The sequence below is a fragment of the Eurytemora carolleeae genome, unplaced genomic scaffold, assembly GCF_000591075.1.
Source record: "Eurytemora carolleeae unplaced genomic scaffold, Eaff_2.0 scaffold159, whole genome shotgun sequence".
In the NCBI taxonomy this organism is placed as follows: domain Eukaryota; kingdom Metazoa; phylum Arthropoda; class Copepoda; order Calanoida; family Temoridae; genus Eurytemora; species Eurytemora carolleeae.
Genome location: NW_019396151.1, coordinates 342,319 through 370,016, shown reverse-complemented (window position 1 = coordinate 370,016; position 27,698 = coordinate 342,319). Strand labels below are relative to the sequence as shown.

The window sequence follows — 27,698 nt, the reverse complement described above, 5'->3', positions numbered from 1 at the left end:
TGTAAACCCTAGAATTGTTTTAAATATCTATATTTTTGCAACTGGATACTGTAAACCCTAGAATTGTTTTAAATATCTATATTTTTGCAACTGTATACTGTAAACCCTAGAATTGTTTTAAATATCTATATTTTTGCAACTGTATACTGTAAACCCTAGAATTGTTTTAAATATCTATATTTTTGCAACTGGATACTGTAAACCCTAGAATTGTCAACAAGTTCTATTTCACTATGAAAATTGATACTCAATAATTCCCAATCTAGCAGAATGCATATAGATTAAATTCAAGGGTGTATGTATACACTATACAGTAATTTCTCGAGAAGGACCCAGAACCCGTTGAGATCTTTAAACTAGGCTTTCCAGCTATTTTACTTTTGTGTGCAATAAACGTTATAATTGCGACCAATAAACGCAAAGGACAAATCTTATTGAGCGCAGTAAATGCAAGTAATTATTGCGCAATTCCGTTCAACGACATTGAGCTTCAACAAAGTTCAATTTAAATTGAACTTCACTAACATTTCAGAGTCAAATAGAAAATAAAATTTAAACTTTTTTTATTATATTCATATACAATAATACAGCATAATGACCAGAAAACTATGGCAAAGGAAGACGACTTTTAGACTTAAGAAGGCCCATTTAACTGAATAACTGATTTCAGAAGTTACTAATTTTAACCAAAAAAGTTTCCATCCAATCTGAACAAATGAAAAATGTATCATACAGTTAAACCTTGGAGAAGCCGTACATCGGAAGAATTTATCAAATGTCGTCCTGACAATTTTTCAATGGGTTTTATACTATTTTACGCAATTCTCAGTATTTGCATAAATAAATAAATAACCATGAATATGCGGGAACAGTTATAAAGAGCTCCATATAATCATTTAAATAAAAAAACTAAATATCTTCAACATTCCATTATCAGAAAGTGAAGAATACGACATTTGACGAATTCTTTCGATGTATGGCTTATTTATGGTTTAACTGTATTAAATTATTAAAAAAAAAACACAAGAAACTTTAAAATTTAAAAAGTGTTGAAAAATTTAAATTGACTCTTGAATCTTGATTATTGGAAAATCAACAATTCTGATATTTGATAAATGTGTAAGTTCAAAATTGTTGATTTTTAGTTGGAAACCCATTTCCATTGCACGAAATTCCCTGCACTTCTGCCAATATATAATTGCTTCCGTGTTCGCAATTATAGCGCAAATCCGCGCAATTCCACGCAACGGAACTTCGATTGGAAACCCTACTTTAAACCTGCTGGGAACCATATATTGCCCTGATCCAGGAGGGACTGAGTCCCAATACTCCCCCCCCCCTGTATATCAAAGGTTTTAAAGAATAAGAATGAGAAAATAAGAGTTTTCGGTGTATAGGATTCTGTATTGGTTGTATAGGAGCAGACTGGGTACACCAAACAGTTAGAGACACTAAACCTCCAGATGAAGGAGATGCAGAGATGTCTTATTGAAACACGGTCCCGTAATCTGTACCTGGAGAATCTTGTAGAACAGCAGCGCAAGTAGGATATCACTCAAAACTCAAACATTCATTTCGAAAACATAACCTAACATTTTGTGCATTATAGCCTACTTACCCAAAACATTTTCCTAAATCATTTTGAAATGACGATAGTTTTTTTCAAATTTAAAATTCTGTTGAAACATAATGTTTGTATTTTTGGAAAATCTAAAAACAATTTAGTTAACATTCAACATTACAGCAATATTTTAACAATAATTCTGTCCATTATTATTTTCTTTCTTTCTAAGGAAACTGGAACAAATTGAAGAAATGACTGAAAGAGCTGAAAAGCAAAAAACTGAACGTTCAAAAGAAGATCTTCATAAACAAGTTGTCCACGATCTAGATAAAGCTTCTTCTGATCCTGATCCACCAGAGGTTCTCAAAAAACTAACAGAAGCCGAAGAGATGTTAATAAGGTTAGAATGAATAAATCTTTTTTAAATTCACCTAAAGTTCCAATTAGCTGTACACTTAAGGCCTGGAAATCCGGCCAATCATGACTCCTGATTTTTTGATTAGCTAGATATGAGAATCAGCATACACCTAACAGAAGAACAATGTGATTTTTAAAAATTTTAAAATCTAAATCAGTTTTAATTTTTAATCACACTGCATGTAAAGAAAAAAATTACTTCTTGTAACTAGATATGGGCACATTCACATTTTCTAAATCCGTACGTTTGTTCATTGTTATTTATCGTTCATATTCCATCGATATTTCGTTCGTTTTCTAACTAAATGATCGTATAATCAAATCTTTCATTCAGTGAGATTTTGGTTCAATAAAATCAACTATTCAATAAGATTGTTTATTTAGTAAAAGAAAAATATCGTTTTTTTTAAATTGTTTGAAAAAATTGTTGGTCCAGTAAAAAAATTATAGTTTTTTAAAGGGAGTGGCCGGCTATGTAAGGTAGTTGAACTGAGTATGCAGTGTTGTGGAAAACTTCTTTCGGATTCATTTGAGACATATTAAACTTTTTAAAGATCTGTAAATCCTGAGTTTGAGCGCAAATTTCAAAACTCCTACTTTGGGGGTAGATACGTTTTCAGAATTAGTTTTTTTAAATTATTAAATAACGACGACATAAAATGTAAAAAAAGTTCTACATTAAACTATAGACGTCAGGTATAGGAACATGTTGAGAAAATAAAAATTAATCTTATCATCCAAAATAAGTAATCTTGTTCAATTATTAGTTTCTATTTTCTCATTATTCTGGTTTCTCATTATTCACAAAGATTTTCGCAGATTTTCTAAAATTATATTGAAAAGACGACATTTGAAGAATTTGAAGAAATCTGCGAATAAATTTAAAGAAGATAAGAAATTCAATATAATAATGCAAACAATTTATTGATTTATTGACAAATTTCTTTTGAGAAATATGTTCCTAACCATCTAATAAGATTACTGTATAATTTTTACTTTATTTTTCGATGTCGTTAAAAATACTTTAAAACAACTAATTCTAAAAACGTATCCACCCCCAAAGTAGGAGTTTTGAACGTCGAATTTGCGCTCAAACTCAGGATTTAAAGATCTTTAAAAAGTTTAATATGTCTCAAATGAATAAGAAAGAAGTCTTCCTCAACACAGCATACTCAGTTCAACTACCTTACATAGCCGGTCAACTCACTCCCTTTAAAGTTTGTTTGAAAATGTTGTGTTCATTACAACAATCGATTTAGAAATCGTTCATAAACGGTTTGACAATTTGAAATCACTTATCTAAAAAAACGTTTTTAATTTCTCTGCAAGCTCCAATTCGTTAGTTTTTCTTTGTTTACAATAAACTTTGTTCGTATTGAAAAATGTTGTCCATTCAGAAAAAGGATGCCATCTGTATTTGTAACAGAAACCATATATTGTTTAGGCTGAGAGAAGAGAATGTAAACCAGAGAGAGGAGTTAGATCAACTCAAGAGTTTTGTACTTAAGGAGATGCGTATGAAGTATAAAGGCTGTAATCATCCCACCAAGGAAATAATTCAGTTTAAAAAAAACAATGATCTTGAAGTAAATTCGACAGCTTGGGATTTCATGAGATAAAGTAAATAAACCTGAGGGACCAGGTAGTATCGATTGGCTTTAGTTCAGTTGGCAACTATAAAGGTTATTTTTTTCCAGCTGTTAGTCTTTGATCATAAGCTAAGAACTGAAAATGCTTTTTGTTAACGGTATTTTCCGTTCATTCCCGATTTCAATTTTGTTGACAAAGTAAACCAAAGAGAGTTTAGAAATTTTTAACAGTTTTATGCAATTTTAAATTGAAGAATTAACGAAACTATCTGTTGTATTCTGTTCGTTCTTTTTTATAAAATGTTATTTTTTTCAAGAACGGCTATTTCCGTTTGTTAACGATCTCAAATTAACGGTTTCTGCCGTTCAATGACAAATATACTCTTCTGTTATTTTCAAAAAAATTGTCATTTGTACGTTAACGAAACACTGTCCAGTCCTTTGCTCATGGCACATTTTGGTGAATTGTTAAACCAATTACCATTTTATATAGAAGCTCTCTTAAGCGAATCCGAAGAAATTTGGCCCATGACAACCCTAGATCTTTAAAATAAATAAAAACGCATTCTGCAACTAAAGTTTAGCCGCCAATAGCAACCCAAGCTAGCTTAATCCAAATAGATTATCAAGTCAAATAGGTGGCAACAGAGAAATGAACCAATTATGCACAACGTCACAAGTGTCAAATATAACAAGGAAAACGAAATTGTCTCACATTAGTTGACCTGTTTTTCAAGATTAAATAAAAAGTGTAAAAACAGAAACACAAACACAAAAAATTGCACTTATTTTACTGTAAGAAAAGCACCTTTTGTCGGACACAAAAACTGAATTGACACTTGTGACGACAGAATACAACTCCACTGAGAGTGTACAAATTCTACATTGGGATCTATTGTACTTAACATAACATGGGTATATATATATGTATATATATATATGTATATGAGTTTTCTCTGTGGTGTTCATTATAATGATTATTCAAAATTTAAGATACTTTGCTCATTCTTCAAATCCACAATTTATTAAAGTAGCTTTTGCTATTTATCTGAATTAAATTGTTTGCAGCTGAGACTGAGTCAGGGCTCCAGGTCTACCTCTATAACAAGACTTGATATTTCACAGGGTTTCCCACCTCTTAAACCTATTACTGTGACACCAAGAAGAACCAGGTTTTGTTTCAAAGCAATATGTTCTCTTTAAACACCTATATTTAATATTCGAGAATTGAGGACACTTTTTTTAAAACATGATGATTGTTACACCTTTCATAATTTAACCGACAGAATCTTCTTATTTATTATTTTGGCTTGTGTCTGTTTGTTTGATTGTGTTTATCCAATGTCAAAACGGCTGAACCGAATGGACCCTAATCTTTGGCCAGGATAAAATGTCGACTTCTAAGATTTTTTTAATCCCTCAAATAAATCAGACAACTCCGCGAAAATTTGTCTTCAGGAGTACGACAAAAAAAGAGTGATTTGAACATCAACAGTTAAAAGTTAAAATTGAGACTGGAAAAGGGTTCAAAGTGCTCTAAATGTTAAGTTACATCTTTTTGTGAATAATAATTTCCACATTTTTTTGGGGACACAGTTAAATGAGTGGATTAAAGTAAGTCAGAATTTAAAAACCTCCATTTCCAAAACTTTACAAATCAGTAAAAAAATGAAAAGTCTGTACACTTCCCAACATTATTGTTGAAAAGTTGTTAAAAAAGTCAAATTTATTACAATTGTAACAAGTCCAGTATAAACTAGTTAAAAGTTTAACAAATGTTTAATTTAGTAGATCCATGAATAGAGGTGAGGGATCACAGAGAGACATATTCAACTCTTCTTTTTCAAAGCAAAGGTTAAAAAAAATTGCATTAATTCTTAACAAAAAATCTACCATTGATCATTTTAATGATCTCCATTTAAAGAATTTAAAAACAGAGATGAAAAGAGAAAGTCAATTTTTATTTTTTTTAAACTTGTTAATACATTTCACACATCTTCAAGGTTTAAATTATTTTTAAGAAAGCAAAGTGATGAGTTTTTATTTAGCATTTGATAAAAAACTGATTGAAAGGATTTAAAGCATTGATATATAGATATATAGCGTTTTCAGCTTTTTAAATTTGTTAAATCTTTTTTTTTATTTCAGGATTCATGCATCATTGCCTTCCCTTCAGCTTTCAAGAAGAGGAACCCCTGCTCATAGATGATTCATTGATTGATTGATAGAACATTTACTCATAGATGATTCATTGATTGATTGATAGAACATTTACTCAGCTAGAATTTAGTTGCAATAACTAGAGTTCGGAACAGCTGGAGAAGATATCGCTAATTTGAAACGCTTTTAGATGATGAATTGAATCATAAAAACAGCTATTTTATATTTTAACAATCTTTTTTGGCCTTTGAAGTTCTGATTTTTCAGACCTATAGCTTGATATTCAAAAAGAATTAATTAACTTAAATCATCTTTCTTTAAGTTTTTTCCCAAGGGATTAACAGCAAAAAAGTTAAAATAAAATTAGAGTTAATTCATTTGTTTTTTATCTGAGGTCGGAATTGTTGTGTGGAGTATCATTGATCTTGAGCGCTTCATCAAACATGAGAAGAGATGATGATGAGAGATGGATGAAAATCAATGCTTAATCCCAAGATTCCCAAAGTTCTGATACCACATTTGCATTAAAGTATGAAATTGAACCCTTTTCTTAAAAAGTATTTAATTTTGTAAAAATTGTGAAATGCCCAAAACATTATTTATACTTTTGCTATGCGTTAAAATGTTTCTGCTTGATGTGCCTTGAAGTAGACCTGAATGAAAATCAACTGTTTGTTACAGATTTGATTTTTCTTCCTTAATAATAACTAGCTGAAGTGCTCAGCATTGCCCGTAAAATAAAAGAAAAGAAAAAATTAAAATTTTACAGAAAAAAATGATTTTAATAAAGCCTATGTTACCCCAGGGGTACCCATTGATTCACTTTAAAAAATTCAGCCAATTTGGTCAAGTCGTTTGTCCAACTATAGAGCTTTATTATACAAACGTCCAGAGTCAAAATTTTTCAAAATTTGATGAAAACAATAATAATGATAATTTTCCAAAGTTCTCAGATTTGTATGGTGTCCTCTAAAAGGCGGATGTTTTTAAATATTTAAAATAAACCTGGCTTCCCCAGATCAAATTTAATGAGCTGTGAACAGTCTTTGAACTTTAAACTGCTGCAGTTGGTTCAAATCCTGAATCACCGATTCAAAGTTAAAGGATCTAATAGATGATTTGGAGAGTGAATCAGTAATTCAGAATTTGAACCGGTGGCATGTAGTTCAGCAACCTCTCCAGTTAATTAAATTCAGTCCCAGGAACTGAATTAAATGAATTTAAGCAACGTATCTAAACTACTGCCAATTCAAATTTGAACCATAGATTCAAAGTTAAAGATTGAGGAAGGATCCAAATTGGTTATTCAAATCTGAACTAGTGGTAGGGAGTTTAGGGACCTCTCCATTTCATAAAATTTGGTCCAAAGGTCAAACTTTAAGAAGAATAATTTTTGTATCAAATTTATAGTCTGTATTTGTATAAGAATTGTATTCTGTAATTTAAAGACATGATAAAATCAATTTGTTAAAATAAAAAATCAACCTTTGATACTCATCTTCTTGTTCTGTGTTTAACCAAATATAAAAGTGTTCTCTTTCCTTATGACGTTTTAAATTTTTTAGAACGTCAAACAGAGAAACCATTGCCAGCTTGACCAACATGCAGATGCAGATGAGAAAATTTTTGTTACCTTACAAAAATGCACTTACCAAAAATATCAAACAAAAAAAGTAAATTCATATAATATTTATTCATAACATCAGTATCAGTGTCCATTTGTGCTTAACATTAATAACTACTATCTATAGCTTGAAAAAAAACTACCCTTGATTATATACCCATCACCATATATGATGTCAGCTTAGAATATTGGCCAGTTTTTCTTAGATTCCTTGGTAAAATTGACTTTTCCAGAAAAAGACCTCCTTTTCCTTGCAGGAGCTGCTGAATGGTTCAGAGCTGCGCTGAATGCATCAAGAACCTGTTGGACGTAATCATATTTTCCTTTGAAAGAAAATCCAACATCAGTTTCCCGAAGTAATCCAGTTTTAGGGAAGGGATGAATAAACATTTTAGGAGACATGGCAATGTGATTAAAATCAGCCTCATCTGTGCATGTGACCTTTAAATATGCCCCGTCAGCCACTCCATCAACATGTAGATCATCAAATGTTGCAACACCATCTAAACAAAAATGTTTAATGTTTGGATTTTGAGATATTTATAATAGCAGAAAATCCTACTGTAGATAAAAAAACTTGAAAATGTGTAAAACGCCCCCCTCACTCCTCTCCATCAAGAAAATTTTATTAGCTAGGAATGCAGGAGCTGACACAGTATCCTGACTGGCAAAATTTAAAAACAAACAAGGGGAGAGTAACCTTGCCACTCTCAATATATAGAATATAAATACAGGGCTCCAAAAAATAGTTCTGCCTCTGCAATTTGGCTAGCTGCAGAAAACATCCAAAAAATTCATTTATTTTTATTTTCAAAATTAGCCAAAGTATGATTGAAGGATGGACAAGGAATGAAAGATCAAGAAGAAAGAATGAAAAACAAGAAATATAGAAGTCTCAAAATGTTTCCATCTGATATCACATTGAAATTAAGAAATATTGTAAAATTTAATTAAAATAAATTATTTAAGTTAAAAATAATAGCAGAAAAAGGTTCACTCACCAACTACATTAACAGTGGTTGTTCCTTCAAGTGCCAATTCAGAAGCAGGTTGAAGCTCCACAGTACAAGAAACTGCAGATTTTGGAGCAGAATTTGAGTCAACAGGCAGATCAAGAGCATCATCCCAGATTCCTACTGTTGCTGAGAAAGATGTATTTTGTGGTTGAAGGGAAGGTATTGACGTGAATTTCACTGATAAAGGTCTTCTTCCCACTGGGATTTTTTCACTTGAAACAGGGTTGATAGCAACAATTGGATACGTTATTTCAAATTGAATTGTAAAGTTATATCCCATGGTATCAATACCTAAGTCTTTAAACTCACAATATCCCTTGAAAAATGCACAGGTGACATTGTTTATTAGATCTCCATCTCCTGATAACTTACTAGCTGTTACTATCCAAGGATCTGAATCCATACCAAGATCAGAAATAAACTTTCCTGCACCATCTACTGTATACAAATTTGGTTGAACCCCAAATGCTGCCATCTCAAATGCCTGGGAAGGCTCAGTCATAATCTTAAGTGCTACAGGAACTGCCAACTCTGCCAATCTTAAATTTTCCTTCAGTCGTATTGTGGCATTCAACTGAGATGCTATTGACCAAGGTGTTCCTGTTAATGTGTTTTCTTCGGGTCCAAAATAACATTCGCCCATTGGATCTTCATCCTGTGGGAAGCTTCCAGGGCAGAGAATGTCTTCATCAGATGGTACATAAATGGGCTCATTGATCTCCACCTTTGTTATGTTCATTTCCAATGCTGCACTAATTGAGCCATCCTGGAATTTATTGGCAATGGTGGATGCTATATTTTTAAGTTCCACATATGAGATTTCAGCTGTATCATTCAGGTTCTGAAGAGGTGTTGGCTCAATAGTAATTTCGAGTACAACATTCTCAGGTATTCCACGTTTCCTCCTAGCACTGCCCTCTCTAACAATATTTGTAACTCTTATGTTTTTAGGATTAATTCCTAGTAAAGCAGCAATATTTCCAGCAACATCACCCTCAAAGAAATTGTCCATGTCAATAGTTGCTCCAATCTTAGTTACAACTGAAGGTTGAATTTTATAGTCAACAGTGTTGGTTCCCCTAAGTAAGAGGTAGAGAAATCCTGTTGTAGGATCAAAATAATTTGCACCCTCTACTTCAGATTGAAGACTTGGAATAAATGCATCATTGGCTGGGAGCATGGAGAATTGCTCTGAAGTAAGGTCAATGTTTTCAGGGGCAACATATCTCTCACCAGCAAACACATCGATTCTTTGAGGTTTTGGGAAGAAAATCTTGAGAAGTACAGGGTCTCCTCCAATATTGTGTTTCAATCTGTATCTCATATGAATTGGGGGTGTAGATGTCAAATGAATTTCATACATCATGTTTGTACCAACAATAGCATAAAAATTTGAAATTCTTTTTTGACAAGCATAGCCAAAACAACAGGACCAATCTTGAGGACCGTTTATAAGATCAATGAAACCATTGGGACCAGGATTAGCTAAGACTGCAACTGGAGATAATCTTCTGTCTAGTGTGTCAACATCCATAGACTCCATAATCAAAAGTCTATGATTGATATCATGACATTTAAATGCATGCCACTCAGGAACCCATTCACATTGATCATTTCTTACAATTCCTGTATTCGGCATCTTGTCTGCATATTCTATTTTGTCCCCATTGACCTCAGTGACCATTGACTTTGGAACTCTGTAGTATCCAAGTCCTGCTGTTGGGTTTCCCTCCCACTGGTAACCAGAATCAGCAATGATAGTTCCAGGAATATCATTTCCAATAATCTTTCCATCAGTATCAATGAGCAACGCTTTCTTCAGACCATCACAGTGCATGTCAACACAGTGCTCATTTACAACTAATTTGTCTAGAGGCCGATCCATCCAAATTTTGCTACTCTGATCAACATTTACAAATCTTGTACCTTTAGAAATGATTGGAAATTGCATGTCATCTCCCCTTGGATTAGTTCTGATTGCAGAGTCAAAGGCTCCATTGCATTGTCCAGGATTGTAATTTGCAAAGACATTATCATTTAGAAAGACTTGACCAGTCAAAAGTGGAAAAGATTTTGGTTTTCCATTGACCCAAGGTTTTCCTAATGGTACTCCAATACCGCTAAAAATAGGCCATAATAATCCTGCATGTCCTGTTTTATATCCTTTCCAGTCTCTTCCAGGCCACATAGTATCACCCCCATTTCTATCCCGATCAAACCAGAGATATGATGGTTCAACATCAGTCTCACAGTCAAAAGCAGAAGATCTTCCAACAAAGACAGTATTGTTAATTTGTAGATATTTCTCCTCAACAAGATGAGATGTTGGCCTTGGTCGAATAAGGAAAGGATGTATTCCAACTCCGACGTCGACAATTATATTGTTTTCCATTTCAACAGTGTCATGGGTCAGCAAGTAAAATGCATAATCATAAATCTTGTAAAGCAGTAGGTTTCTGAAAACTACGCAGTTTTTATCTTCAATGATTTCAATTGGTGGGTTGTAAGTATTAACATGAACACCCTCATGTGAGGAATGAATAACATTTCCCTCCCATCTTTTCTCAGAAGAACAGATATGTCCAGTTGCAACAAGTCCTGCTCTTTCACAGCCTGCCATTGCATTATTTCGGAAATCAGTGTCCCATGCTTCATTAAGGATGATGCAACCTCGTTTGTAAAAATTACCTCTTTGATCTTTATGGAGACCAACATATTTAGTCCAAGCAATGAAATTATGAATCCATCTATTACCAACACCCTCATCTCTAAGACCATATTCCAAAGTTCTGTAAATAACATTGTCCTCTAGAAGGATGTTATTAGAGTTGAATACCCCAATAGCCGCATTGTAGTTGTAATTGAATGAACACTTTTTCACATATGATTCCTTGTTGGACACATCATCATCAGTGGAGTCTTCATGATTGAGGAAAGAAAGTGAGTATCGGGGATCAAACCTGTCTGTCCAACCTTCTTGCCCAGCACGGTGGAACTCAACATTGGCTATTTTAGCATATCCCTTATATTCCACACCTTCCTGTTTAAATTTGGAAACCAAGACTCTGGCACCAAACTCTTCTTCCTCATTCTCTGGATAATCCTCTCCAACAATTCTAATATTTCTAGTTAAAAGTCCAACTTCAGCACTAATTGTCCAAGAAACAGATCCATCATCCAGAGAATATTCACTTCCTAAATGCTTGTATGCAAGTGGTTTAGAAAGAGTCAAAACTCTGCCATTAGCAGACTGAATGGTATGAACCTCAACTTCAGTTGGTTCAAACCCTGTGGGAGCAATTACAATCTCTGCCCCAGTTGTCCAGAAGGTGGTATCAACATCCTCTGCCAAGGTAATGGTTGTTGCTCCTGCAAGAGCGTCTTCAGACAATCTGGTCCAGGTTCTCCCAACATCCAATCCATGTAATTGAAGCTTACCAAATACACCTAAAGCTTTTGCTCCTAGATTTGGTCCATCAGGTAGAGGTTGGTCAAGAGTTTCATGATTTCCTCGTAAAAGTATATCAAATTTATGAGTATGAGGAGCATCTCCAAAACCAGCAACCAATTGAGCTAGATCACCTTGAATCATAATGATCTCTGCACTGAGCACATTATCTATAGAATCATCAATTTCCAAAACCCCATAAATGTAAAGTCTGGTCAGAAGCGGGGGTACTTCATCTAGAACCATCCAAACTCCAGGAGGAATGGAAATCCATTCAGTTACCAACCCGTCATCATTAGCAGTTGGCTTTGTCATGCCTAGGGTTGCCCAATCAGACTCACTAGACCATTTTAGGAATTCTGTAGGTCTGCCTGGAGGAACAGTTGGAGGAGGAGGTGGCAAACATCCGTCATATAGGCATCTATAAACCCTGAATTGAACCTCCCTGTATTTTTCATGAGGCATACCAGATCTCTTTGTTATAGGATTTTTATCTTTGTACGACAAAATATAGGAGAGTTCCTTGGTTTCATTTTTCCAGAACCAATCAGTGTTGCCAGCCGTTTCATAGGTTGGGATTTCAGCTAAAGACTTTGATGAGTTGGTTTCTTCCCCGTTAAATGTAAAAATATCTGGAGACTGGGTGAAATTATGACCCAAAAGAAGATGATCACCATCTGCAGACATTTGGAAAGCTCCTAATCTGTAGGTTATATTTGTCAAATGATCTAAAGTATTCCAGAAGAAATAATTAACCTGTCCTTCAGGGAGAACTGCTGCCCATCCATCTTTATATGGGGACTTTTTCCTCCATGGTGTTGCAGCACTACCAAACTCATTAAAAAATATCAAATCGTTGAACTGAAGTGATGTTGGGGCATATTTATCCAACCCGACAATGTGAAATTGTTGTGACGGATCACAAACAGAGGCATCTAGCTTTAGTGTCTCATTTTCTAAAAGTCCTAGGTCAAGCCAATCTAGTCCATTACCTCCACCTATGATGTGAGAAAACTCATCATCAGTATCATCTACACAAGTCACAGGATCATAAATGTCTCTCTTCTGAACAACCTTACAACCAGGTGTTCCACACAAGGTGCCGTCCAAATCTTCATAAAATCCTCCCATAGTCCATGGCCAAGAAATCTTATTTGGACTGTTGATGAAAGAAAGTCCACTTGTCTGGGTCTTGCCGCCAGCCCAATTTGGCTTGCAGCGAGCACAGTTGCTCAATGCTGCACATGTTGGTCTGTCAAAATTGTAAAATTCTATATTTTCAACATCATTTCCCCACCATCCACTCCAAACACCTGACTTGCTGCAAAATGTGTCTCCATTTTCCCATCCTTCAGTAAGTTTAGAATGAGCTACTACAATAGAATTTTTGAATGTTGGGGCACCATAGTCTTCACCATTTTGACGAGTGACTCCAACTGGATGAATCATTTCAATTCCACTCTTTTCATTGTCAAGAAGGGTCATATTTTCAAATCGAATTGCTCCACTTTCAACAACTTCAACTCCAATTTCATTATTCCATGCAATAAAATTACCAAAAGTAGCTGTTGTTGCATGACCATTGCAATAACCGTGCTCAAGATCACCATCGTGAGGAGACCAGCCTGATTCACCAGCAGTAAATATCCAAATACCATAAAGACCATTACTGTGAGCACTATTGTTGTAGAATGACCCCATTGGTGCTTTTGCAGGACAGTAAGTTGGTGTTGCAGAAGGTCCATCTGGATTCTGAAGAACTCTGTACCAAAATCCAAAATGAGTACTTCCAGCCACAGCATTATGATTAAGAATGTTGTTTGGGTTTACAACCCAAAATGCTCCAGGTTGAATATCAGGATTTAGTAAACTGTTGGATTGCCTAGTATATACAGCCAAATTGTACTGAATAACATTATTGATCTCAATTCCATCTTCAATGAAGAATGAGAGTCCTTTGATATCAAATGCAACATTATGCTCCACAAGAAGATTGTTTACAGCATGAATGGTGCAGGCTCTATTATAGCTGTGATGAATTGCATTTCCTCTAACATAAGATCCAGTAACATCTCCATTGATATGGAAATGAATCGGATATCGACCTACTCTAAATGCTTGTCCAACCTCATTAAACTCAGTATAACTGATTCTTGCTGTAGCTAAATGTTTGTTAATTTCTTTTGCATGGATTAGGATGATGGCACCAAATTCATCAGTACCAATTTCCTCTCCAAACTTACCTTGAAAGCAAGATTGTTCTGCTTCTTCATTTGCAACAAAAGGTTTCTCACATGCTGGTATTTCAGTAACAAACTGCTGATTTACAGCCCCTTTAATTTTGATATTTCTTGATAGAAGGCCAACCTCACCTCTGGTTTCTACCTCATGTGAGCCAAAAGTTTGAGAGATTGATAAATGCTGGGCCTTTAAAGGCTTAGTTAAGGTTAGCATAGTCCCATCTGCAGAAACAGACTCAATTGTCATTTTCTCACTCTCTCCCATAGATGCTCTTCCACCAGTAGTAGCAACAACAATTTCACTTCCAGGCTTCCAATTTACACCATGCTGAAGATGGATGATGGTATCTCCAATCTCTGCTGTTTGAGATAACCTAGTCCATGTCATTGGAATGAACTCTCCATGTAGATCTAGTGTACCTTCTCTTACACCAATTGTCTTGCATCCATAAATAGGAAGCTCAGTGCATCTTACGTTTCCATGCAAAGTGATTTGAGCCTCATTTAGATATCTATTATCCTCAGTTCCTATTTGCAAAGTCCCATTTCTAATGATCAGTATGTATTCAGCTTGAAGATTTAAAGCAGTTTGTTCCCCATCAAAAATAAGGTTACCTCCATCAATGAGGAGCATTTTAAGTACTGGGGTAGAGGAATCAAGTAAAATTGTTTGACCTTCTGTAATAACAATAAGTTCCCCTTCTTGTGGCGTTCCAGTACCTCCCCATGTCCAGATAGAGGACCATCTGTCAATATAATAGAAAGTGGTAGAGTCATCATCCAGGGGTTTTCCATAACCTTTTGATGGAACATCAACAGTTACAACAGTTTCTGAGCTTCCATCATGAGAATTTGTCAAACACTGAATTTCTGTTGTACTCTCAGAAGTTATATCACAAATGCTGCCATCTATGCTTACCTTATTTCCACTAGTAGCAAACCCAGAACCAGTGATAGTTATAGGGGTTCCCCCTCCTGTACCCCCTCTCCTGGGAGAAATGCTTGACAACATAGGTGTAAGACTTTCTTCATATGTGAAAGTAATTGCTGATGATGTTGTAGACCCTTGGGATTGTACAATGTTCAGATCACAACTTTTTGATCCTGTTCCGGACACGGATGGTGTTAAGCATTGTATTTTAGTATCCAACACAGACTCAACCAGACAATTGATGTTACATACTGTGACTGTTGGGTAATTAATTGTATCAAAACCTTGGCCAGAAATTGTGATTAGAGAACCACCACCAAAACTTCCAGAAACTGGTGAAACAGATTGCATTGACAGAATTGCACTGTATGTTATGTCCTGATTTGACCACCCAAACTCTTCATTTGAGACAATGACTGCATAGTTTCCACCTGGGACTGCTGGTAGATCACAATTGATTTCGGATGCTGTTGATGATGTTACAAGACAATCCACTGAACCTACACTAACTGAAGGTGCTGAGCCAAAGTTAGAGCCACTGATTACTAAAGAAACAGTTCCACTTCCAGTGCTTGGAGAAATTTGGTTGATAACTGGTGTGGATGAAAGTTCGAAACTGAAAGACACAGGTGGGAAGGTAACACCATTAGATGTTACCACAAAATCTACAGGCCCTGCTGCATTTTCTAAAGTTATGCATGTTACAGAACCTGCATTAACTGCTGTTACCTCACAATTAGAAGACCCAGCCATAACTGTTGTATCCCCAATCATTCCACTAAATCCATTCCCAGAAATTGTCACAGCTTGATGACCATAAATGCTTCCAGTTGATGGGGAAATTGTATCAACTGCAGCCTGACTGGTAATGACAGTATCTGTTGCATCTGCATGACCTGATCCAGAAATATAAATTACAACAGAATACTCTCCTGCTGGGACACTAGGGGCTTTAAAGGTTATTCTTGAATCAGAAACAGACAGAACAGTTGCTGGGGTAAGACCTTCCATGGATATTTCTAACAGTTCTTCTTCTGTAGATCTCTTTTTCCTGATGCTTGTAATAGATCTTTTCTTGTGCCTTACAATGTAGGATGCATCAGAATCCATAAGTTTATTGTATAAGGCTTGGTTGAAGAAATTTGCATCTACATTCCTCTTTACTGTATTTACATGCAAATGGGGGACAAGTGGATGAAAAGCTTCTTCATTAGGATCATTTAGCTCATGTGCTTCAATGGAAGGAAGGTAGTCAGCACTTCTCTTAGCTTTAGAAGATCCAGCAGACAACCAGGAGATGCTTCTTTTCTTGGTTTGACTCTTCAGACTCTTCCAGAAGGTGTGGATACTTTTAGGTATCAGGCCAAGGGAATTTATTTCATTAGCTACAATTTCATCTTGGATTGATTTAATGCTACGTCTTCTTCGTCTTAAAGAAGCCCCTGATGGTTTTAGGTATACTTTTACTCCAGAAAGGTCTGTTCCAAATCCAAGGCCAGAGACTTCAATGCTTTCTGAATTGGAAAATGTTGATGGTGATGCTGTTGAAGATTGGGGTGTTAGATCATCAGTAAAAGTGTACTCCATTTGAACAATAGTGTCAACTTCAGGTTTGATCATATTGCTGCTAAGATAAACTTCTATTGAAACAGTTTTATTGGGTCCAGTTTTCATACCTCTGTAATCAGGTACAATGCAGGATATTTCATTGGCAAGTTTCTCCACCACATTGCAAGCTTGTTGATATGGAGCTTCTCCAAAATTTACAATGACTATTCCATCTCCTGGGTAAAGTCCTACTCCTTTTAGAGTCAGTATTGCTCCTCCAGCCCAGGAGCCAGATGCAGATGCTATTTCAGTTAGTTTTGGAACAACATAAAGCTGTCCACTTGTGTCAGAAGCAAGAGATTTCAGAGCTTGACCATTGTTTTCAACATTTACTGAAATTGGTAGCATTTCTAAAGATGTAATTTTAGCAGAGTCAACCTCACAAATAATAGAACTGGAGGATGAGGACAATATGTTGCAAGGGGTTTTCCCAACAAGAACTTGATTTTGACAAGCTTCATGTCCGAATCCATTTCCTGTTATGGTAATCTCAGAATTTCCGTATCCTACAAGATCTCCAAAATTTGAATTAGTGACTCCGTTGGAAGAAACTTCAATGTTGGTAATTTCTGGTGTGATGCAATTAAAAAAGGCAAACTCTATTTTATCAGAACTTGATGGGGTAACAGCACATGAGTTGTCTGCAGCTGTACAACTGCTAGATAAAAGAGCTGGATCATTGTTACTTACAGTATCAGCAGAAATGTCTCCAATGATTGCTGTGATTTCAGCAACTTCATCTTCAGGAGCTTGAACTATGACTTTCCCAGACATGAACACTTTCTCACCTTCAATAACATCCTCTGTGCTATAATAAAAGGTGCCTTGAGTGCTAAACATGTGCTTCAGATAGCCCTTGGAAGATTTTTCTCCTGACTTGAATCCCTTGCCATCCCATTCAGATGATAATCCAGATGATACAGCATGAACACTGATACCTGTACCTTCTTGCTTTACAGGAATGTTCCAGTTCCATTGTACTTGATCTCCTGGGCGTACAATGAGGACACTTGGTTCCCATAAATAGCCAGGCCCAAATTTAAAATGTCTACCTGTATTCCAAATCTTGTGATTGGTAGCAGTCTTTGTCACTTTGCAAACCACAGATGTATCTGTGCATTCATTTGGATCAACAACACATGTATGCTCATTTCCTACATTGAAAACAACATCTGAGCAGTTCCCAAACCCAGATCCAGTGATTGTTATCTTTGTTCCTCCCTGAATGGAACCTACTCGAGGTGAAGCTCCTGTTAGTGTAAATGCTACAGAAACTGGTGATACTAAGCTGTTGTCAGCATATCCATTACTTTCTGTAGAAACAACAACAGGGTGATTTCCATTGCCAAGCGGGGGAAGAATGCAAGTTATTTCTGTTGCAGACCAAGAAATGACAGGGCACTCAGATTGACCAACATTTACCTTGCTTTGAAAACTTCTAAAGCCAAAAGAAGATCCAGATATGGTCAATGTATCACCTCCTTTTGCGGTAGAGCTGGTCTGGGAAAGGGATGAGATTGTTGGTGTTGAAGAAGCATCATAGTTGTAGCTACCTCCAGAGGCAGACTTTCCATTGATATTAACCAGAACTTCAGCAGCTGCCCTTTTTTTACGACTTGAGCTTCCTTCAGGAGGAGTGATACATTTTATCTCAGAAAAAGAAGTGGAGAGAATAAGGCAGTTATTTCCACCAATAGTAATACTTCCATTTGCCCAACCACCCATGGAATTAGGAAATCCAGTCCCAGTTATTTTTAGTTTAGTTCCTCCTCCAACACTGCCAGAATTTGGAGAGATTGAAGCCACTTCAAGATTTAGCGTGAACACAACTTTTCCTGTTGCCAGACCCTTTGATTTTACATAAAATGTGATTGGTAGATCCCCGGCAGGACCATTCTCAAGGTGGCACACAACACTGGTAGCTATAGCAGACTCTACTTTACAAGTTCTGCCTCCAACATCAATACTAAAATCCTCTATATCAGTTGTAAATCCAGTTCCACTTATGGTAAGCATGACTTTTCCATCTACAAAACTACTTGTAGCAGCTGATATTGTGGTTGCCAAAGCTGAATCATATGAAAACTGGCAACCAGATCCTACACAAGAAGAAAGAAAACCATTCACCCAGACTGTCACAATTGGGGAGCTTGATTCCACCTGTTGCCGGAAAAAGTCACCTCCAATTTCTTTAATCATGACCTTACCATCATTTGCTGTGTATCCACCAGTATTTAGATTGGATCCTAAACTTACTATGTTGGAAGAATCTATTGTAATTTCAGGTTGGTCTCCGCCTATGTTCTTAAATTCCCAGACAAGAGCATTGGAGTAACATTTGTCCCAAAAGTTATTAACACCTTCTACCCCTAAAAGACCAAATTTATTTTCCAAAAGTTCTTGAAATCTATACCAAGTTATTCCAGCTGGAATGTTTTCAATGGTTTTCCCATCCCTAGAAACACTGAAAGTGCCAGATATAGCAGGAGATTCCTGCTCAATTCTCTCTACAATGACTTTTCCAGAGCCAACTAAAAACGTAGCAATATTATTTGATTTGAGATAATCTACTTGTTCTTGAACTAGATCAGCTCCAGTAGCAGATGAGGTCATTTCTTCAATAGTTGCACCAGCAATACCCAGAAGTCCAAAAGTTTCATTGGAATTCTGACAAGAAAATGGATTGAATTCAATTTCAACACCACTTCCTGCTTCTGTAACAGCAATTGATTCCATTCTAATCTTGTTGCTTAAATGAGCTGGACTAATTCTTTCAAGTGTCACCTCCTTGTTGCCAAAAGAAACTTCATCAAGAAACCCATCTTTTCTTGGATTGGAATCAAAATTAAGAGTCACACTTTGCATAGAAATAATTCCTCCAGACAGGGCATTGTCCTTGACCCAGTTAGGTGAGTCAATTAGAAAACCATCCAGGAGATTAACACATTGATATTTCCAGGCACTGCCATCATTACTGATACTAACATTTACTGTAACCCAAGCAGACCACATCTGGTAGGTTTTAGTTTGGAACTTATACAAAACATTAATACCATCATAGAATGCAGAACCTTTAGATGCAAAACACATAAACTTTCCAGTACTTCTGGCATCCAGCCAGTCCCATTCTTCATTCAGCCACATGATTCTCCATGGTTTGCTCCACACAGAGTTACCACAGAAAGGTTCTGAGTTGAGACCAAATTGTCTGAAGTCATTGCCACCTTGTCCTGGAAGCAATACAGATTTGTCTTCTGCTCCTTGCAAATATTTAAATGTGGTCTGTGACTTTAAACATTGCCATGTAAACATTTGGTCTAAATTTTCTTTCCAGCTTGAAACATCATCAGAGAAAACCGGAGTTTTTGAAGCAATGCCATGATGTGTAAAGGTTAGTTCTGCAGATGAAACACCTTGAACAGTGATCTTTTGCTTTTCTAAAACTCTTGTTTCTTTCATATAGATTGCTTGTGATTCAGCAGTAGCAAGACTAAGATCTGAGCTGGTGAGGTAAGTGTTAAATTGGTTCAGAGATATCTGAAGAAAGTTGGTTTTGTTTCCTGCAACAGAATCCCTGTGAATGTGGACAGCCTCAATATAATATTGGTCACCCTCCAATAGTTCTATTTTGTCTGAAAAATCAGCTTTTACTGGAGTATTCTTGTCACAAGCTCCATCTTTATTTGCTACCAAAACCTTAGTTGAAGAATCATCAGTAGATCCCAAGTAGAGTTCTGCATAGTCATTGGAACACACAGCAAAACTAAAATTACCTGATACTGGTGCAACAAAAATACCACTGAGCTTGCCAGTGAAATCTGACACTTCTCCGGCCATGTTTTCATTGATAAAACCTTGATCAACAACAAATTCTAGGGCTGCTGCAGCATTTAGCTCCTCAACTACAGCACCAAGATCACTTGTAGCAGCAACTTTGTCTTCCCAGAGTTGATACTTCAGGCCACGAGGACCTCCTGTAGGCGGTCCAACATCAGATTCCATTGGGCTTTTACAGACCAACTTGTAAGCATCAATTTCAACTATTTCACAAATTGCATCATTAACAAAGACTTTGGTATTGTCTTCATAACCGTCAAATCCAGCTCCCTCAATAGTAATAAAGGTTCCTCCATCTATAGAACCCTGAGATGGAGACACAGAAGATACTTCAGGTAAAGTATGATAGAAAAACGCCTGTCCTTTGCTGTTTACAGAAAAGGCATCTTTGGAAATGATTGACTGTCCATACTCAGATACCAAAAGCGTGGCATTTTGAGGGCCTACAAAACTTCCTGTAGTTTTACATGTAATATTTCCAGTTGTATCAAAATCACCATTACTTTTTACATCAAGATTAACTCCATAAGGATTACCAAGATCATTCATCAGCTCACAAACAGAAGATCCAAAAAATATATTTTGTAGGGACCATGTGTCAATTTCATCAAAATTATCTAGATTAGAAGCTCCAGGTCCAATATTCTTTGAGAAAATTTTCCCAGAAATTGTGACCAGATCCCCAGGACGACCATATCTGTGGTCAATTTTCTGTAGCTCTGGTGTCCTACTGCTGTCAAATCTTACCATATGTTCATGGGCATTGGATACCTCTGCACCATCAACAGTAATCTTGAGAGTAAACCTAAACCATTCAAAGTTAAAAACCAAGATAATATATATCTGTGTGTTTAACTTATTAGATAAATATAGATTAGTGCATTGAATTAAGTATAAAGGTCACAAATATTCCTGAGTGCACTGCAATACAAACCCCCTCTACTCTAAGCTATGATATGAATTCTACTTCTCAATGAAAAAAGGAAATGCAAACCTTGACTCACTGATAAGCAATAATTTTTTTAGAAACTTACCACTCGCTGCCCAGTTTCCCCTTTCTTCCAGGCAAACTACACACCAGCTTACTGGAGGATGCAGCCTAGAATTATAAGGTTCAAGTTTTCTATATATTTGTTTATTCTTTAATACTTTCACATTTCTGAAATGAAATGGACTTTTTTTCAATCATTTTATGATTACTTTATATTTAGCCATACATGATGTAAAATATGTAAAATTTCAAATGAAAAAAAAATAAATATTTAAAGAGTTGGAAGATAACCTGAGGATTTTGAAGCAGCCAGTTCTTCTCTATCGGATGACTACAGACAATTGTCTCATATTCATTGTAGAAATAGATTTTATTTCCAGCAACAGGTCCAAACAGGTTAAAGTTATCTTCAGAGAACTCACTTCCATAGATGAAGATGACCCCTCCACCCTGCGAGACGCTTTGGGGCTCAATATAGCTGACTGATGGAACTCCAAACACAGTCAACACCAAATCCCCTTGAAAATTGAATTATTAAAAATCCTTCATCTTATAATTAAGAAAGGAAGTCCAATTCAAATTAGGATAACTTTTGCCCCCCCCCCCTTAAAACATATTATTTTTATACATTTGACTTTCCAATTTTATCTAGACCTAGTTAGTTCCACAAAAGCCTTACTGAACCTTGCCTAATGCTGTTAAAATCTTTAACTATTAAAAACTTTTAAAGATTAAGGCCGGAATCTTTTAAACTTCAAGGGTATGACTATCATGGAATATCAAAGAGGATTTTAATTAATTCGTAGATCTAAGATAGAGATAGTCCTTGATTCTGAGATTTACATTACTAAAGTTTAGGTAATGTTTGATATCCATTGGGGATTTATTTGGATATATAACTAGGTCAAAGATTGATTAATTGATTTATTATTTGGTGGTTTGATTGATCCATTTTGATGGGGTAATTATTGATTGTATTACCTAAAAGGAGAAATGGTAGAAGAGGTGTTCCCATTTTCTTACTGCTCTAATCCAAGAACCTGAACAAATAAAAGCCTGTATTTTAGTATGTAGTATGTGCTGAATGTAAACCACATTTAAAAGAACTGTAAGCCTAATGTTTAAGTGACCCTCCATACACCTATGATTGATATCATGACATTTAAANACATAGAACATAGAACATAGAACATAGAACATAGAACATAGAACATAGAACATAGAACATAGAACATAGAACATAGAACATAGAACATAGAACATAGAACATAGAACATAGAACATAGAACATAGAACATAGAACATAGAACATAGAACATAGAACATAGAACATAGAACATAGAACATAGAACATAGAACATAGAACATAGAACATAGAACATAGAACATAGAACATAGAACATAGAACATAGAACATAGAACATAGAACATAGAACATAGAACATAGAACATAGAACATAGAACATAGAACATAGAACATAGAACATAGAACATAGAACATAGAACATAGAACATAGAACATAGAACATAGAACATAGAACATAGAACATAGAACATAGAACATAGAACATAGAACATAGAACATAGAACATAGAACATAGAACATAGAACATAGAACATAGAACATAGAACATAGAACATAGAACATAGAACATAGAACATAGAACATAGAACATAGAACATAGAACATAGAACATAGAACATAGAACATAGAACATAGAACATAGAACATAGAACATAGAACATAGAACATAGAACATAGAACATAGAACATAGAACATAGAACATAGAACATAGAACATAGAACATAGAACATAGAACATAGAACATAGAACATAGAACATAGAACATAGAACATAGAACATAGAACATAGAACATAGAACATAGAACATAGAACATAGAACATAGAACATAGAACATAGAACATAGAACATAGAACATAGAACATAGAACATAGAACATAGAACATAGAACATAGAACATAGAACATAGAACATAGAACATAGAACATAGAACATAGAACATAGAACATAGAACATAGAACATAGAACATAGAACATAGAACATAGAACATATTCAGCAAAAATGCAACAAATCTGAAAACGACAATACCCAGTACTCAGTAGAGTCTAAACATGTTAAGTATGCTCCTATTATAATTTGAATATATTACTTATTCATTTGTAATAGATATAATTGATATGTCTGTGAAGAATATTAATAAAATGCATTTATGCATAATGCATATAAACAGACTCAGACGTCTAAAAACCTAGTAAACCCAACTTTAAGCTAGGCCCCAGCTCCATTTCTATCAAGCAATAGGAAACCAGTACAACCCTTTTTATCCTATGAAACCATGTACAGCGAGGCTAAATGTTATATTTGTATAGTATTATATATATATATATATATATATATATATATATATATGTTGTGCACAAACTGCAAGCCTTAGTGATTTAGTATAAATATCATGTATGTATTAGGTATTGCCACTCTACTCTAGGATGTTGTACCATAATAAAGTGAAATATATCTTCTAACAGATTACAAAGTAAAAAACTTACTTGTTGAGTCTTTTATCAAAAAGTTTCTGTTTTTTAAAGTGTTGAATAAAATAATGTTGAATTATTGAAAATCAAATATCTAGAAACACTACGTAGCTATAGTCTAAAATCCACGAAATTTTTTGTGAAAATCCGCGAATTATTTTTGTTTTGTTTTACGATGTACACAAAGAGAACATGTTCACAATTAATTTAGAAGATGGGTGCGAAGCATTCAGAAATTAAACATTCAGATTTAAATCACTCTAAAATTCAGAAATTATTTGATTATAAAAATTATATAAAAAGTGTCCTAATTTTGACACACGTCTGTATCAGATGACCAGAATATTCACCAATGGCAGTGCAGTATCATTGTCATGTGATTAAGACGGAGACATGTGACCAGATTCTTTATCTTTGCAACATTACAGTGTAAAACCTTCAAAATTTCAAATTTAGACTTTTTAATCCAACAGAAGTCATAGTTTGAAATGTCAAATGCCTTCAACATTGGATTGCAGAAATAAGAAAGCAAGTTTGTGGCTGTAAACTTGGTTTCTTTAGCTGATGTATTTATGTTTGGCAGGTGTACCTGGATTTGAAGCGTGTAGTTAAACAGTAATCTGGAGCTCTCTAAAGAGCAACTAGGGACGAGCAGCCATTCCCCCAGTATATATACAGGACGCAGGGACATCAACGCCAGGTGTTGATTTTTGTATTCACCAATTCAGTGTTTTCATAATTTCATAATTTCATAACTATTTACAACTAGAGGGAGCACCCGACGTTGCCCAGGTTTACATTATCATTCATAGTTACTCCCGCCTTTTATTATAAAGGGTACTGGGTGCCAAAACCTAGGTATCAGCACTTACAAGCATTTCTGTTGATAAATAAGTAGAAGAAAAATATTTGAAAAGAACTGTAGACGTAAATTCAGGTGATCTTTCATGCTAATTACAACAATGACTTTAAAATGTTTGTCCGATCCAAGGTTATAATGCAAAGAAAATTATTTCAGAGGTGTACGCATTTTTTGTACTGCAGTGTACTGTCGTCTTTGGGCGGAAAAGTAAACACAAGACGGATGTAACAGCCTGACATGGAATCAATTTTCACAAAATAATCAATGAAATATTCTGGTCATAGGAAACTGTTATGTGAATTTTCAAAATTATTAAAATTTAATGCATTTAACCTCCTCGGATACTTGTTTACAAATTCCGCCCAGAGAAAACTTGTTTCAATATGTGCGCAGAGTATATGCGACCGCAATTAACTTTCCTTGCATTAGTACCTTGGTCTGATCAAGGATGACGGACCTATCCTCATTAATCTACAAAAACGTTTGTCAGTGTTGACAATTTTCTTTGCAAGCTTTTCTAACTTTAAAAAATGTTAATATTTACTTTAAAAGTCAGAGAAAATTAATATTTTGTTCAAATTTTTTAAAACTGTGCCAGACACAGAAAGTTCGGGATTCTTGCAAATATGCATACTCATGGTTGTGTTAAGTTCACACTGTACACTTGCGTACACTCTATTGTTTTCTGGTATTATGGACCCTATTTTTGAGATAAACACACATATTTCTCTGCCATCAATAATCAGATAAAGGAGGGTACTATATAATAATAATAATAATAATAATAATAATAATAATAATAATAATAATAATAATAATAATAATAATAATAATAATAATAACAATATAACAATATTATAAAAGTTTTATCAATGTGCATGTTTTTTTTGTATCATCCTGGCTATATCATATATAGATGAATTAACAGGATGCCTAGTGCCTACGTGTATAAAGCTATGAAAGGTATTGAATAGTTGAATAAAACTTTTTCAATGAGGAGTCAATAGATTGAAAAATCTGCCGGAAATCAGTATTTCATTGCATTTTTCATCTAAAATCGTTTAATACACGCAATCCAAAATGTGTATTAATCATAACGTTAAAAAGGTTTAAAAAATCTTTCTACAATATTTTTTATATTTCTCTCTGTACTATGTATCATAAACAAAAAATTGTCAAAAAGTTGTTGATAAGTGTATTTGGAAATATGTGAACAATAAGGTTCTAAATGCAAAACTCATTACACTTAAAAGGCTTCACGTCTTTATTTCTAGTAAAAAAACAAACATAGCTTTTTGTTACTGTTAAAAATGCAGGCCTTTCTTTTCGTACATAATAGAATAATAAATTTTCATGTATTTTTGTGTTTTTTTTTGGTAGATTTTAAACATCATTTTCTTTTTAATTTTGGGAGCCCATAAACCTTTACTGTGTCCAATCTGTTTAGAGGGGTTTGACGTCTATTTGATACTAGAAAGTGTCCAGCAGCCCCTGAATAAACAAATCTAATTGTAAAAGAAAATAATCTATTTTTAATCCTATGTTACCCCCAGGGTACTCATTGAGTTCTCTCAAAACTATTCAGCCAATTTGGTTCAGCCGTTTGGCCAGCTACGGCTAACATATATAAAAATATATGAGTGAAGAAAAACAAATCTACAGACATCATTCTTTTTCTCTAAATCTGTTAAATAGTTCAAATAGTCCGGCGTCAGTTGAAACATATATCTAATTATTACAAGTCATGAAAATGATAATTACAATAAAATTATGATATTTATAAAAATTAATACTTGTCTTCAATTTTTTATTACAACGTTTTTTTCTGAGGCAAGTCGTACTTTTGTTGCATATTTACATATGAACATTTTGGAAAAAATATTTTAAAAATATTTCTTAATGATTTATTGTGTTTACTTCGTAAATAAAAAGAGAATTTGAGTTCGTAAACCACATTACGACCCCCCCCCCTAAAAATGCGCCTCTTTACATTTTCGTCAAAATTTCCCGGAGTACAGAGAATTAAAACGAAAGAAATGTAGAATTCTGGATCTTATCAAGGATACTGTGTTTCTGAAATAAAATAAGTTCTTATACATTTTTATGGTAAAAAAGATTCTGCAAGATCTATAGTGCCCAAGAGAATAAGTTGGGTTAGTGGTTATTCACGATGCGCTCAAATGTATGTAATAAATCTATATTCAGTGACGTCATATTAGGCATTTATCTATCTACCTTAGAAGACGACATTTTCAGTCTATTAGGGCGCATCGAGATTAACCACTAAACAACCTTGGTGGTGCCGCTCTAAGGTCTAACAAAAGTAAGTGAAGAAACTCCACCAACACTCCTTTAACCCTATTCTATTTTTCTTACTATTATATTCTACATGTGCACTACTCAAATATCAGGTTTGTCGAATTTATCAATTTTTACTTGATCAAATATTAGATAGTCAACATTGAGAACTAAACCTAACATGTAAATACAAGAAAAATAAATACAAAAGCAAATAATAAAATAATAAAAACAAATAATAAAATAATAAAAGCAAATAATAAAATAATAAAAGCAAATAATAAAATAATAAAAGCAAATAATAAAAAAAGCAAATGATAAAATAATAAAAGCAAATAATAAAATAATGAAAGCAAATAATAAAATAATGAAAGCAAATAATAAAATAATAAAAGCAAATAATAGAATAATAAAAGCAAATAATAAAATAACAAAAGCAAATAATTAAATAATGAAAAAATAAAATAATTAATAAATTTAAGAAAAATTCCCGTATTATAACACAAGGCAGTTGCATAAATAGATATAGAGAAGCAATACAAAATCCCCCCCCCCCC

At 34.5% G+C, this 27,698-nt stretch overlaps 2 protein-coding genes and 1 long non-coding RNA gene across 5 annotated transcripts in view; 1 reads left to right on the top strand and 2 right to left on the bottom strand.

The window, feature by feature from the left end:
- The first annotated feature begins 1,045 nt into the window (after nucleotides 1-1,045).
- LOC111696553 (uncharacterized) lies at nucleotides 1,046-7,385 on the top strand. Of its 3 annotated transcripts, XR_002764113.1 has the most exons (7): nucleotides 1,048-1,543; nucleotides 1,794-1,964; nucleotides 3,426-3,531; nucleotides 4,639-4,742; nucleotides 5,359-5,424; nucleotides 5,719-6,259; nucleotides 7,296-7,385. XR_002764113.1 is itself a non-coding variant. In XM_023466183.1 (6 exons), exons 1-6 carry the CDS (start codon nucleotides 1,464-1,466, stop codon nucleotides 5,777-5,779), a joined length of 585 nt encoding a protein of 194 aa, XP_023321951.1. In that variant the 5' UTR covers nucleotides 1,046-1,463; the 3' UTR covers nucleotides 5,780-6,509. The 3 variants fall into 3 exon arrangements, 2 of the variants coding, with proteins under 2 accessions (XP_023321951.1, XP_023321949.1); XM_023466183.1 differs by lacking the exon at nucleotides 7,296-7,385 and having other exon boundaries at nucleotides 1,046-1,543; nucleotides 5,362-5,424; nucleotides 5,719-6,509; XM_023466181.1 differs by lacking the exon at nucleotides 7,296-7,385 and having other exon boundaries at nucleotides 5,719-6,509.
- Nucleotides 7,386-7,404: 19 nt separating this feature from the next.
- LOC111696552 (fibrocystin-L) lies at nucleotides 7,405-24,626 on the bottom strand. The gene is made up of 6 exons (XM_023466180.1): nucleotides 24,571-24,626; nucleotides 22,407-22,465; nucleotides 21,717-21,943; nucleotides 21,469-21,533; nucleotides 8,356-21,239; nucleotides 7,405-7,857 (listed from the first exon to the last, which is right to left on the bottom strand). Exons 2-6 carry the CDS (start codon nucleotides 22,438-22,440, stop codon nucleotides 7,535-7,537), a joined length of 13,533 nt encoding a protein of 4,510 aa, XP_023321948.1. The 5' UTR covers nucleotides 22,441-22,465; nucleotides 24,571-24,626; the 3' UTR covers nucleotides 7,405-7,534.
- A 2,025-nt stretch (nucleotides 24,627-26,651) lies between these two features.
- The window catches only part of LOC111696528 (uncharacterized), a 3,737-nt gene continuing 2,690 nt past the window's right edge, over nucleotides 26,652-27,698 (bottom strand). Inside the window, exon 3 of the long non-coding RNA XR_002764107.1 lies at nucleotides 26,652-26,916. This is a non-coding gene — a long non-coding RNA (uncharacterized LOC111696528). The remainder of the gene's footprint in view (nucleotides 26,917-27,698) is intronic.

Excerpts from the sequence above, each read along its gene's own strand:
- LOC111696552 (XM_023466180.1), bottom strand. The coding sequence starts at position 22,440 with ATGGGAACACCTCTTCTACCATTTCTCCTTTTAG. Across the intron at positions 21,240-21,468 it reads GGGAAACTGGGCAGCGAGTG|GTTTACTCTCAAGATTACTG; the intron begins GTAAGTTTCTAA and ends TGAATGGTTTAG. Across the intron at positions 7,858-8,355 it reads AACCACTGTTAATGTAGTTG|ATGGTGTTGCAACATTTGAT; the intron begins GTGAGTGAACCT and ends ATTTTTGTTTAG.
- LOC111696553 (XM_023466181.1), top strand. The coding sequence starts at position 1,464 with ATGAAGGAGATGCAGAGATGTCTTATTGAAACACGGTCCCGTAATCTG. Across the intron at positions 1,544-1,793 it reads CTTGTAGAACAGCAGCGCAA|GAAACTGGAACAAATTGAAG; the intron begins GTAGGATATCAC and ends TTTCTTTCTAAG. Across the intron at positions 4,743-5,358 it reads GTGACACCAAGAAGAACCAG|TAGATCCATGAATAGAGGTG; the intron begins GTTTTGTTTCAA and ends TGTTTAATTTAG.